General features: G+C 53.0%; 1 protein-coding gene across 3 annotated transcripts in view; it reads right to left on the bottom strand.

Annotated features, from left to right (window-relative positions):
• The window catches only part of RNF220 (ring finger protein 220), a 227,491-nt gene that overhangs the window by 1,799 nt on the left and 212,017 nt on the right, over positions 1-13,675 (bottom strand). For all 3 annotated transcript variants that reach the window (XM_053919958.2, XM_024571093.4, XM_045204142.2), the window contains 6 exons: positions 13,266-13,398; positions 4,944-5,040; positions 4,665-4,751; positions 4,467-4,522; positions 4,254-4,332; positions 115-223 (listed from right to left, as the gene is read on the bottom strand). In XM_053919958.2, coding sequence (XP_053775933.1) covers positions 115-223; positions 4,254-4,332; positions 4,467-4,522; positions 4,665-4,751; positions 4,944-5,040; positions 13,266-13,398 — 561 coding nt within the window. The remainder of the gene's footprint in view (positions 1-114; positions 224-4,253; positions 4,333-4,466; positions 4,523-4,664; positions 4,752-4,943; positions 5,041-13,265; positions 13,399-13,675) is intronic.

The raw sequence follows: 13,675 nt of genomic DNA, 5'->3' as shown, positions 1-13,675 counted from the left end.
GTCACACTGAAGCTCGCCCTCTCAAGAGGTCAGATCACAGTGCAGAGACCCTCTCCAACCCCCAGGGGGCACTGAAGCCTGACCAAGGGCACCTGCGGGTTCCCTTCCTCTCACCATGCAGATGAGGCATTTGTAACGGTCCCCACGGGATAGCTGCCGTTCAAGTTCCCTGACCCGAGCCTTCAGGGCCTCAAACGTGGTCACAGCTGAATCTTCGGTTATTCTGTAAAGAGGACAGCATAGTTGGGCAGGCACCTCCCTTGAATTCTAGACCCACATATACAAATCTCTCTCAGATACCCCCGTGCCCCACCTGCCCATATCCTATATCTGCACACTCCACATTCCAGAAAGGAACTCCTCACCCTCCTTGTTCCTCCACCTCCTTCCTGGTGAATTTCTAAACAAGATACCTGGGAATCATTCTCACACCATTCCTGCCTGAGACCATCCCTGTTACCCCCGACATCCAAAATTGGTCATGTAGTTCCTAGTAAGTCTGGAATCTCTTCACTTCTTACCACCTCTGCCATCACGGCCTCTTTGCTTCCAGTCCCCTCATGCCATTCTATTCTCCAGCACTAGACTGCCAAATTTGACCATTTCTACTTCCAAAAGTTCAATGTCTCCCTCAAAGTAAAGCTTTACCAAACTCCTCAAAAACTTACAAGGGCCTCCTTGGTCCATCCTTAGCCAGCCACATCATTCCGCACCCTGCCACATACTTTAAGCTCTACCACACTGGAATACTTTCTCCACACATGCCATTTTCTGTTCCCGTGGCCTAGGCACCTTCTGCTCCCTCTGCATCATCCCTACCTCCTAACTCTCCAGTGCCATCTCATGGCTCAGGCCTAGCCTACCTCTTCCCAGAAGCCTTTTCCAACTCTCCAGCCTGCACCACCATCGGTGGCTGCCTCTTCTGTGCTTGTCCAGCCCCCCGTACTGGATTCCACCACAGCAATAGAACTACAAATGTCTTTGTCTCTTGGACTCAGTTCCCTGCAAGCTGCTCACTCCACCAGTACTGACTATGGCCATTAGCTCCGCACTAGGCATGTGAGTATGAGTAAACATTTGCTGAATAAAGAACCAGTCCAAACCCCAGGAAGAGTGCGAGATGCGGGGGAATGGATGAGTCCCACATAATCTAGGTCTCTGGGGTACAGGCCTGGCCTGCCGCTAGGGCTCCTTGCTGTGCCTTCCAAGGCACATCAGACGCCCTAGCAGTGCTCACGTGCTGTGCAAGCACTGCGTGCGCAAGACGGACCCTACAGCCTCCTGAAGACGTTGGGCTGCAACACCAAACAGGGGACAGCTAGGACTGTCTCCACGGGTGACCCCTCCCACCTCTCCTAAAATAAGTGAACAAAACCTAGAGGAGCTCAGAGGGAGAAGAATGCTTCCTAGAGGAATAGAAAAGAAGGTACAAGACAGGGGCCTTAGGGAATAATAATAATAATACAAATAAAAGAGCTAAAATTTATTAAGCACTTACTAAATGCCAGGGATTGTACTGAGGGATTGAAAATTATTTTATTTACACCTCACAAAACCCCCGTGAGACAACAATATTCTCATTCAACAAAGGAAGAAACTGAAGCAGAACAGAAACATTAAGTAGCTTGCACACGGCTCACAGAGTGGGGGAGATGGGGTTTAAGCCCCAGCAGACTGATTCTGCAATCAACCAGTAACTGTGTGACTGACCACCATTTTCCACTGACAAGACCCGGGAGGAGACGGCTCTCCAGGCCAAGGGAACGCAGGAACAAAGGCCAAAAGGCCCAAGAGCCCCATCTGGCTGGAAGGCTCACCGGTGGGTAAGCAGAAGGTGCTAAAGTGGGAAAGGAGACTATCCGGGAAGACCTCAGATGCTACAATCGAAGAAAGTGAAGTTTACCTTACAGGCAATGAGGAGTTGCTGAGGACACTGGCAGAGGGCTGTGACGGGCAAGAGCTGAGCTTTAGAGGGTATATTCCATCAGGAGGCCAAGAGTGATCTGAGGTGGACTCAGAAGAGCGGTCTGCTGGGGGCAAGGACGACCTCCCAAGGGTGGCCCATTCTGCCAGTGTGTGGTGGACAGCTGACTCGAAAGCTCACAGGTGGTCTATCTTTGCTTGGTGTGTTAGTGGTAATGGGGGGGGGGTTGTGCAGGGAGGATGGTGGGTAACATTCCACAGACAGTAACACACTTTGATCTCTGAGCTCTCTCTCTTAGGATACCAGCAACAACATGACTTCCTTGATGGCTGTGTCTCTTTATCAGGGATGCTCTAGGTTCATCACTGCACCAGTCCATGACTCTCTCTGCCCTGCCTCTCCCCAGGGAAGCTGAGAGGCTCTGGATGACTCCCTGGGAGCATCCATTCAACCTTCCGGCTCTAGAAGCCCTCACCACCCCTTCTCTCCTTACAAGCACCTGCCCTCCTCTGGCATTTTGCCCAATGCCATATGTACCATCCCCATCTGGACAGCTATTAATTCTTCACAAGGAGACAAGATGGGTAGCCCCTCCAAGGACCAGACTGGGCATTTGCCTGGTAATATGTGGTTATTTCAGAGATGGGAAAACTAAGGCATGGAGCTGGGGGCAGCTAACCCCAAAGTAGAAAACTCTCAAACCCCAAACCAGAGAATGAGCTTAAACTGGAAAGGTAAAAAGGATGGCGCCAGGAGAGAATGAAGCCATTCCCCACACCATCCCCTAAAGCTTCAGGGCCACATCTAACTCGAGTCCACCCATCCTGGATTTGCTCAGCATACACCAGGCCTCTCCTCTTCTCCAGCCCCTGACTTACACTGGTTGTGAGCTATCCCTGAGCCCCTCCAGGACACAGGCGGAGAATTTCCTGGAAGCCATGGCATCCTGCCTGCCTCCTTCCCTGGGTGGTGAAACACACGTAGGGTGGGAAATGGTACCTTGTGCGAGGAAAGGTCATGGGAACTAAAGAGCCCCAATCTTGGCAGACCCAGGTCCAATGACGTTGCCAGTCCCCCACTTGTCCCAGAGCCCTGCCTACTGGTGCCAGTGCTCACACAGGTGGGGCCGCAATCCCGACTTCCCTCAGCCTTGGGTGGGTAGTGCCTTCATGGATGGCCACTGGCTCTGGCCCCCACCTCCCCTTTGGGCGCCATCCCTGATTAATGATCTTGTCTTTCTGATTTATGAGCAGCCCCTTCAGACGAGGGCGGGTGCCCCTTATGGCCCCGCCCGCCCCGCTCAGCTGGAGTAGGAGAGAATTATTAAATAAACATCCATACGTCATTCCTTCCCCCTCCCCAAGCTGGTTGCGCCGAACCCGGGCGGCCCGCTCCAGCGCTGACACAGAGCAGCTGCGGTGATTCATGGGCAGCCGGGCCCTGCGCTGCGGCCCATACATCATGCCAGCAGCACTCGCGGCCCCGGCCGAGATAAACTGATCAACCACAACGGGCTGGAATGAATTTATGACAACACAAAATGGAGGGAAACAAATGGGAGGTGACCCTGGGCCACCGACCCGGCCCTGCACTGGCCTGCAATCCACTCTCCTGGCAGGAGGCAAGATGGAACACTGGTCCTGGGATGAAGAGGCTGCCTTTAACCCTAGGCAACCTGGCCTCCAGTGGAGGGCAGGGATGGGTGTGAGGAGTTAAGTGATGCCCAAAGGCAGCGGCTCCAAGCACCCTGAACTGGACAATGCCAACTCCTGGGGCTAGAACTGGCCCGTGCTTGGGCTTGTGGAAAGGCAATTAGGTGCTCAGCTGACTTCCAGTCCTTGTGGCTCGTGGGGATTCAGGCCAGGGACTGCCCAGCCTGGGTGAAGTGTTAAGGGATCCCCTTTTCCCCTGCCAGAGAACCCAGGTCAAAAATTCTAACCAGAAGTGATGAGACCCAATGTTCCTGCCTAAAACCCACTGCGAGCACCACCCGGGACAAGAAAAATGAAACCAATTTAGCTCCCGATTAAGAAACAGAAACTGGAGATGAATCAAGTGTGCCGGCTGGGCTGGGTGGCCATACATCACATTCCCTGGGTGGAGGCCGCGGAGCAGGCGCACAGGCAGGCAGGCAAACTGCTCTTCCCTCTGTCAAGGCTCTAGGGCCGTGTCCCAGTGATCAATTCACAGAGTCATGCTTAGCACTAGCTGGGCTCCACTGTCAGCTGTGTGCCCAGGGCTATAGGACTAAGGGAGGGCTGGGAGCCCTTGACAGCCCCCCTTTTCCCACTTAACTACTGTCCCAGGGGCCCCCCTCCTGGCCACTCACTTCTCAATGTCGCTATTCTTGCAGGTCTTCTGCATGGCCTCCTGCTTGCTGCTCTCCCCGTTGCTGGTAGATGGCATCTCTGTTGGGATAGAGAGGCAACTCATACTTTGGCCAGACTGGGCATCACCGGTGAGGGGTTGGGCCTCAGTCAGTCATCACCACCCAAAGGATATCCCCTTTCTCCCGCTACTCCTAACCTGGGTCAGGACTTACCATCACTGGCCCATTTAGAGAACTCAGGTGTGATGCGTGTGCTGGGAGGGCCACCACTAGAGGAAGGGAAGGAGAAAGAATGAAGTGAGCCCTGAAGACTGGCGAGGGCAGCCCGGGGGGTGGGTATCAGAATGACCCCTGCCCAAAGGCTTCCTGTCCCTCTCCTCTATCCCACTCCCAAGCTTGTGCCACACTTGCTTTAGGACTGCGCCCCGGAGTGCCTCTCTCTCCTTGGCTTCACCGGGCTCCTCGCCAGTGCAGGGGATGACGTCGGCCTCTGTGTATCTGGCATGATGGTCAAGGACAAATGGATCCTAGTTTGCAGTAGGCCTTAAGGGTTGAGTCCTGGCCAAAACTGAGATACTGACCCCGGGAAGTGGGGGACGGAGGGTGAGTACCAGAGGTGCTAGCTACTTTTCGTACTCCCTTTGGCCTCCCCCACCAGCCCCACCTTGCCCCAGAGTGCCCCAAGGATACTGCGGCTTCCCGTATTCCAGAGTGTCGTCCCCATCCACATCCAAGTCGGCATCACTGTCCGGGTTTTCTTTGCCGCTGCACATGACGAAGCCAGAGCCTGTGGGAAGCAGGATGTGAGGAGGATTGGGGGCTAACTAGACTGGGCCAAGGGTGCCTCTTTGGTTGCCTTTAGGAAAGGGTCAAATTTGGGGCCACATAAGGCCCAGACAGAAACTCAGGCTTGGGATATAGACAGCCAGATATTTAGGTGCTCTTGACTTTGATATTTTAGTCCCTTTCACTCTGCATAACTCATCCTTCTCAGTCACTGCTTATTGCTCCAAGTGGTCTCGTGAACTAGCCCATTCAAATACTATGTCAGGCCTCCAGGAGATACCCAGGCCTGTTGTCCACCTGTCTTCTAAGTTTAGGAGAGCAGGAAGAGGACAGATTCAGGTCTTACAAGATCACCCCACCCAGGACCTTGGCATTCCCTGTGCCCCATGGTCCAGCCTGAGAAGTCCATCAGAGGGGAGAGCTAAGGGCAGTCAGAGCCATACTGCGGGACCCCCAGCCAGCGTCCTGATTTGGGCTGCCAGGTCCTTGCCAGCAAAAACACCAGGCAGCTGTTCAAATATTTGGTGTCTGAAGCGCCTGACATTAATTATTCATTTCCACCTCACTCAGCCCAGATTCCTGGACAAGTGCAGTTATAAAGGGATTAGGAGGGGACAGAAAGGAGGACAGGCATGCACACCTGCTTCTCAAAGCAGTCCATGAAGGCAACCAGGCGGGGTGGAGGCAGAGCCGGGCAAGCGGCTGACCCCACCAAGGTTCAACTGGCCCAGCCACAGGCAGACCCTTAAGACAGGGGGGAGGGAGAGCTGTTGAAGCTAAACTAGGCCACCGCACTTATCACGTAGTCTGACTCCCAGGACCGCCCTTCCTGATAGCCCAGGGTCAGAGGCCGCAAACCTGCTCCTCCTTCTCCAGTGGTCTCAAACCACTTCTCATAGCCACCAAGCAGCCCTTCCAGGATAGAAAGAGATGAAAGTGATGGAATTTGTTATGAGTGGAATCAGCAAGGAAATCCTTAAGGAGGTGAGAAGAAGCTCAGAATTCTGCCTGATGATCTCAGAAATTTCTTCTTGTCCTTCCTTTCCACTTAGGTTCTTACGCTCTCATCTGGGTAACAGTCTTGTAATGGAGCCTCAAGCATCTTGTCTGTCCCTTCATCTGGCTTGCCATACAGTTCTGACCCTCTTTTCCTAGCTCCAGCACTGACTCTGGCTCCCCACTGCATGCACAATCCAGCCTGGCTCCTCAGCCAGAGCCATCAGGACCTTTTAGCCTCACTTCACTCCACAAGCCCTATGTATAAGCACTGACTACTCACTGCGCCTTAAACAAGACTCTGCATGTCCTGCTCTTAAGATTTTGCTAACGCTATTCACTCCATTTGGACTGTTTTTCACCTTTCAAGTCCATTTCAAAAGCATTTTCTTTCCAATCTTTCTTCCCCCTTCTATGTCTCTGGTCTCTATTCTAACAAAGGTTCCACCCGTCCCAGAGGTAAGCAGCACCAGGGAAAGAGAAGGGCTGGGTATTGCGAGGCTCCACCCCTCCCTGACAGTCCTCATTTGCCCTCCACACCAGAGGAACAGACAAGCTCGAGGCAGCAGGCAGGTCAGCAGCAAGGCCATTAAGCTGAGAAAACACCAAGTTACAGCTCTGTCTCCTACTCACAGCCAGGTGTCCTGACAAGCAATTCCTGCCTCGTGGGTGAGTGGCACCTCTATAAACCCTCTGACAGTTTGGGAGACAAACTCTGCCATCAATCAGAATGTAGCTATCAGGTTCACTTACAGCGTGTGCCCCCGAGCCCTGCCAACCCCCCTCCCCCAAGTACACACAGCTCAGCAGTCAGCCTCACATCCTCAGCTCAGGCCTGGTCCTATCCAGCCCTGCCTCTGGGTGGGCAGAAAGGAAATCAAAGAACCCATGGCAAAGCTGAGAAAACAGGGTGCCACAAAGCCCCAGCTTCACAAGACTTAAAGCAGTCCTGTGGCCTGAAGTCCTCTCCTCTACAGTCTGCCTGCCTGCCAGGCTGGTGCTCCGGTGAAACAGTTATTGTAGTTTCCCAAATCCTACACGTTTTCTCTTGCTCCTGTGCCTTCGTGCCTCCCGTTATTCCTGCCCAGAACCTTGTCCCTCCTGGTCTACAAAACAAATGCCTGCTCATTCTGCCAAGTCTGGCTGGCTCAACCAGGCCTTCTACCATTAACGGATAGAATCTATACACAATAATTGTTCTACAAATACAAGGTCCGGCAGAAGACATGCCTACTTGAGTGTGGGTGGTAGGGTAATAATATGGGTGTAATAATTTATAGTTTTAATTTGAACATTTCACCTAAAATGTCATATGGTGTGCTTGCGTGTGATATTGTTATGTGACAGAATTTCATGCTTATGATTTTTTGTAATAAAAAAAAAGGCGTTATTTGTACCAGACATTGTACTTCCTGAAGGAACTCCTACCTCAGCGACATCTTCTAACCTTTAATGAACTCACCCTCTCCCTAGCTTGCCATTGAAGACGCAGAGTTTCAAGATTTGATCCTTATCCTCAAAGTGCCGAGTATGGATGAGACTTCCCCATAGTCCCACAGGTGCTGCTTCCTGTGCAACTCCAAAATCATATTTATTACCCTGTATTGTCATTGTCCCTAACAGATTGAAAGCCCAAGCCTGACTCTCTCCCATGATTTCTGCATCACCCAACAGAGCAGACCAGGCCCACAACAGATAGCATATAACACACCCAAGCAATACTGGCTGAAATGCTGCTCCACTTGGTCCTGGGAGCCCCGTGCTTGAAGGAAGGCCAAGGTCTGAGCAGCTGGTAGCCTGGAGGAACCTCTCAGGACCAGTCTTTCCCTACCAGCCCCCGGCCAAGCTTCTGCTCCTCTGAACAGTCAGGCAGGACAGAGAGCACAACACATCTTGTTTTCCAAGCAAAAGGCCTGTCTCTGGTCTGAGAAGTTTACTCTGACCCTGACGCCCTCCCCCAGTGGAGACAGATGTTGGGAACTGCTCCCTACCCCCACAGGTGTTCAGAACAGGCTGCCTCAGCCTGCTCCAACCTCCTTCCGAGCACATTAAACTTTATTTTCTTAATGAAATGTCACTTTCTGACTTCTGGCAGAATTATAATAAAAAGAAATGGCCATAAAGCCGTTTTATGCAGACAGTGCCCCCGCCAGCTTGCTCCCCCACTCCCCCGCCCTGCTTTGAGAGGAAGGCTCCACAGTCATTTTATGTTCTCAGCTGCTGGAACATCCCAAGCCAGTACTCAGAAGCAAGATGGCACAGGGAGCTCCTTTCCAAGCCTTTGGCTCCTGTTCCATGCGGCTTCGGGGGAAAATAGGCAAGCTGCCACTCCTGCTGCTGCTGCTATCCAGGGAAGGGACTCAGCCCCCAGGACGTCCAAGATAACCTGGAGTACCCTTCAGTCACCAAGGAGGCCCCCTTGCTATGGTTTAGCCCTACCTTAACGCGGCAGAAAGGGCTGGGCTGCTGCCCACAGGCAAACTAAGCCTGCTGGTCAACAACGCTCGGCAGTGGGTCCAGTCCTGGGAGGGTGGGCCATGCAAAAACTCCCGCCAAACGATAGACAAGGAGAGGGTTAAGGGCAGAAATGACAGGCAAGTCTGAATTTCATGAAAACGATCCTTCTCCCATAAACTCATTTCTTCCCAGGTCATTGAGAAGGATTTAAAAAAAAAAAAATCAGAGTTAATTCAATCAATTGATCAGATAATCGATTGAGAAACTGGAGATGCCCGTTTACTAGCGGCTGTAATGTCCTGGAACCTGAAACCACAAAAAAAGAGCCACTGATTTCCGCACCTACTGCTCCCAACAAAACCGGAGCCTAGGGAGAAAGGAGAGACTCGGGTCCCTCCAGAGGCCTGTGCTTTCCAGAGAGGGGGCAGGGCGCAGGGGCAACAGCTTCCGGAGAGTTTTACACTGGAATTAGTTACAGATGCAGTTACGGTGTCTTGTGTAAACGCCATCGATTGGGGAGCTGACAGTCTGGGGAGCTGCGATGCGGGACAATCAATCGGCCTGCAGTGTCACCTGCCACCTCGCTGAACAGTTGACAATGCAATTATCCAGTGTGGAGGCAGGGAGTTGGCGTGTGTCAAACGCACTTAGCCACTTTCCGGGCCTCCTCGGTAACGCGTTTCACTGCCTCACGTCAGGAGAGACGCATAGAGACAGACGCCGTTTAATACCATTGATACTTGCTCCTTCTGCCTGCACTCCCTCAGTCCCAGCTTAACAACTGTGTTCCAAAAGCGATTAAATCCCATCAGTCGTCACAGGGGACAGAGGTGCCCTGCTCCTGGCCACCTCTCCACCCCTCCCACCAGGTAACGGTTATACCTAAAGGTGGTGAGGAGTTCGAAGGCAGTGGCCCTAACCCTCTGCATTCCAAGACCGCCTCCAGCAGTTGGCTGTTCCAGCACCTGTTACTGATTGGATCAGGCAGCAGGTCTGTGCTGAGGGACATTTTGAGCACCTGGTGCTTCCATCCTTTGGATACCAACATGCCAAAGACGACAGAGCTATGGCAAGGACCTTCTTCTCTGTGCTCTTGGAATCACAATACCTCTCACCTTTGACTCAAAATCTGGCTCTGAAGTTTTATCAAGCAATAGCCAGTTGAAAAATAAATCTGTACCTCAGCTGCCCTGCCTGTCCTCTCCACGACACCTCACCCGGGCTACCTGGAACCAGCCGAAAGCTGTGAGAGCAACTCAAGAAAGATGCAATTCCTCGGCCATGACCTAGCCAGGGCAGACACCCTGCACAGCTGGTCCTCTGAGTCCCTTCCCTTCCACCTGTTTGAGTCAAAGGGGCTCAGTGCTGGATTCTAGCAATGCATTTCCCTTCAGGGTTCAAAGACACAGCCACAGCACCTTCCATTTCCTATGTGGCCTCCTGGGAAATTCCTCCATCACATGCCTACCACATCACTGTCACCTTATCTGAAACCAACCACTCCCATGTCCTCTCTCCAGCCTGTCCATTTCAGATGTGGATGAGCTCCAGGCTCCTCAAAGCTGTTGAACTTTCCCTGGCAACGAATACAGAGGAGGGATCAAAGCTCACCATCTTAAGTCTCTTCTCCAGCACCCAGGAGGCAGCGATGGGAAATGAGGAAAGGTGTGACTCATTCACCACATATCTCCTTTGACTACAGGTAGGCATAGGTTCACCCCCAAGGGCTGTATGATTAGATTTTCCCTGTGACCTGTTGCTCTAGCCTAGAGGCCCCTTGCTCTGTCCAGGCGAAAGCAGCTGCCCCAGAAGAGCGTCTTTTTCTCCTAATTGCTGAACTCTTTTAGAGGAAAGTTGGGGAAGCATTAGGCTCTTGTGCATCCCTTCATGCAGCTGTAACTCTGGGCGGGGAGAAACAGCAGGTTAGCAAACTGAAGGTTCTGAGAGGACAATTAATGGCCCAAGGCTTCTAGAACTGGGAAGGCCAGAGTGTTTCCTAGACACTGAAAGGTTCTTCCAACTTGCTCACTTGACATCTTTACCTATTTCCTTAGTCTCTTAAAAATCTATTTCTAGCTGGACCTGTATCAGTGCTTACTGGCTCTGTCTGGTCCTTCACTTTGTCCTAAAATACCAATGCCCAGCACTCCTGGGCCTGAGCTATCTGGGTCTCACCCTCAGGAACCACAGGTCCTATCTCCAAGGCCTGCTCCCCTCAGCCAAGTGTCTCCACCAAAACTCCTGCTTGCACACGGGCTTCACAGCTGATGGCGATCCAGGTAACTAATTTGCTCCATCAGACCAGCTCCCAGCGGGCCTAGTGGGAAGCTTTGCTGAGGATGACGGAGGGGCCCCGGTCTGGGAGGAGGGGTAGGGGGATGATCAGATACAGGAACTTATCTGCAACTCTTCAATTCTTTCATATCTAACAAGGACAGCAATCTCTGTTCTGTCAGCACGCACAGCACAGCTTAAATGGGCCTCACTGCTCGCCTGCTCATCCTGCCTCTGCTCCCTCTCTCTGAAGTCGGCTGGGCAGCTTCTTCAGCCGGCGTTATCACTCCCTCTAACCGGTCTTGGCAGGCAATCTAATTCCTCCTGAAAAGGTCACCGCCATTTTAACTGCCTTTCAATCACATTAAGCACGCGCTGCCCGGCTTGTAGTCGGGCCCGCCCGGCGGGTGATCAATGCGATGCACTGACACCAGCCCGCCTGGCAGGGCCACACCCGGCCCCCCAGAGTTGGGGCCTATCGGTCCTGGCCAGGGAGGGTAGACTGACAGATGGTCAGCTTCTGCAGACAAGGTTTCAGGGCAGAGGCAGTCCGGATCATCCAGGGCTTCCTTTGATAGCCACCCCCCGACTGCCACTCCACTGAGGAGCCTCAGCCTCCTCTGCTCCGCTGCGCCCAGCTCTCTGCCTTGTGGCTCCTGCTGATCTCACTGTAAAACAGCCTTTCAAGTCTGCCTGTCTTTTGACTGCACTAAGCTGTTTAAGAGGCGGCAGCAGCTTCTATCAGGAAAGCCGGAGCAATTCTCTGCAGATAAAGGCACCTCCGGCCCCTGTTCCCTCTTCAAGTCTCACTCTCATTCCCGCTCTCCAAATCGCTCAAAGAAAAGCCCCCTTTGAACTCCCCACAGGAATTCTTGAAAGGAACAACCTCACAGTGTAAACACTCAGGGAAAACTGACACCCGCCCAGGGCCTAAGACGCCCCTCAGACCTGCTCTGCCAGTGCATCCCAACACAGGGGAGATACTGTGTCAGATCATCAGGCCCCGTGCAGCTTTATCCTCCTTAAGCCCTGTCTGGTGCCCAGAAGCCATCAGGTCCAGTTCTGTGCCAAGAAACCCAAGAAGTTGCCACAGCAATGGAAGATGTGAATATCTGTCGCAGCCAACATAGCGAACCCCGAGCAGCATTGTGGAACTGACCCTGCATGGGCTGCCACCTGTGTGCTAGTCACAGGGTGCTGGGCTTTGCTGTTCACCCTCCCAGGACCTCAGACACTCTAAAACTCTAGGGCAGGACCAAAGGGAATTGGTAAACGGACATTCCACAGCTCAGTGCTTAGGCTTGGGAACCAGTTTAATCTAATTAACCTTCTTGATTTATACTTTGGCTTGTCCCAAAACACTTGGGTAAAGTGAGAGAAGCCGAAAGGCCTAATGCCCCACTTGGGCGTGGGGCCCTTCATGCAGCTGGTCTGCACTGGACAGCACTGCGAAGGCCACGCCAAAGCACCAGCTCCAAGAGCAGGACTCCAAAGAGGCAGAGGCCCCTTTCCCAGTTGCTATGAGATTCCCCAGAGACCAGACACAGCAGTCTTCCCAAGGGTGATGCCCAGAGAACTGGAAGCAGATGGGAAGCAGACTGTCTCACTTAATGACCACAAGCTGCAGTGCCAGCTGTGCTTGTGCAGAGAGAAAAGCTGGAGGCCAGGAGACAGACAGATCCCTCTTCCCCTGCCCAAGGCAGGAGAGTCTGACAAGAGGACAGTGACCCTGGGCACCCAACTAGTCTGCTGTCTGACCTGGTGTGAGTGGGGGACTTCTACTGGCCCATTCCATATCCCTCCAAGGGGTTGGGAGGGCAGTGGAGCTGGGCAGGGCCTTGTAAACCTCTCTGCAGCAACTGGGGAGAGCCCAAGGGAAGCAGGGAGCAGCTGGGCCCAGGCTCCTCTTGCTTCAGGGCAAAGGGGCCCATGGAGAAGGGATGGGATCAAAGCTAAAATTAAATTCACCAATGAAGCTCATGGGAGGTCAAATTTTGCCATAACTCACTCTCTCCTCTCTAACTGATTTCTCTGGTCGGAGGGGAGGAGGAGGAGGAGGAGGAGAGGGGGAGAGTCCAATGTGTTTGCCTGGAAGCCCTCAGGGCCCCTAGTGCTTGAGGTGTACAGCAGGTTGCTGGATTCTCATTTATCAGCCTTAAGAGGGATGGAGTGATAAATGCATAACCGTCCCTTTAATATTTTATGCAGGTGCTAACGTGGCTTGGCTGTCACCTTCAATGTATCACCCGAGGCCGAGAGCCCCCCTCGTCACTCTTAGCTTGCAGCCTCACAATTCCATTTCCCCACCCAAATACTCCCATTTTAATATGCACATCACAGGCAGGCAGCACAGTCACAAAGGAGCTCTGCCGGCAGCAGTTCCCATGTGGTGGGATGGATGACCAGCCACCAGCCCCGGCCTCCTGGCTCCCAACAGATGGATACCCAGCACAGGCCTGGCCACCAGAGTGCCACTGCCTATGTGTCCGCTGCTTGTACCTCGGAAACCACCTTCCAGGAGAGTGGTAGCCCGTATCCGCTTCTGCCCACACCACTCATACTCCTCAAAGCGATTGCTGTTCTCATGCTCGATGTCCACGGAATCATCTTCAGCCATGCAGGAACTTTCCCTCTGTGAAGAGCAGAGCAGGACCATGTGGGTCCCAGGCCATCCTTATCTGTCCCCCAGGGCCTGCAAGGAAGGTGCAGCCCTGGCCCCCAGCTGTGGTGTGCCAACCCCAGCTCTAGGGCTCCTGTGAAGTAAACCAATCTAGAGGTCAAAGACCTGGACCTCTTCCCAATCATTTTCCACTGGAGCCCCAGGGAAAGAGTGGGTGAGTGAAAGCAAAGGAAGAGAGCAAAGAACGGAGAAGAAGAAGCTGCTGAGACCACATGGAGACCCCAATAGC

The sequence above is a fragment of the Desmodus rotundus genome, chromosome 3 (genome assembly GCF_022682495.2).
Source record: "Desmodus rotundus isolate HL8 chromosome 3, HLdesRot8A.1, whole genome shotgun sequence".
Taxonomy (NCBI): domain Eukaryota; kingdom Metazoa; phylum Chordata; class Mammalia; order Chiroptera; family Phyllostomidae; genus Desmodus; species Desmodus rotundus.
Note: the sequence above shows the minus strand (reverse complement) of the source record. Positions and strands in the feature narration are given on the sequence as shown.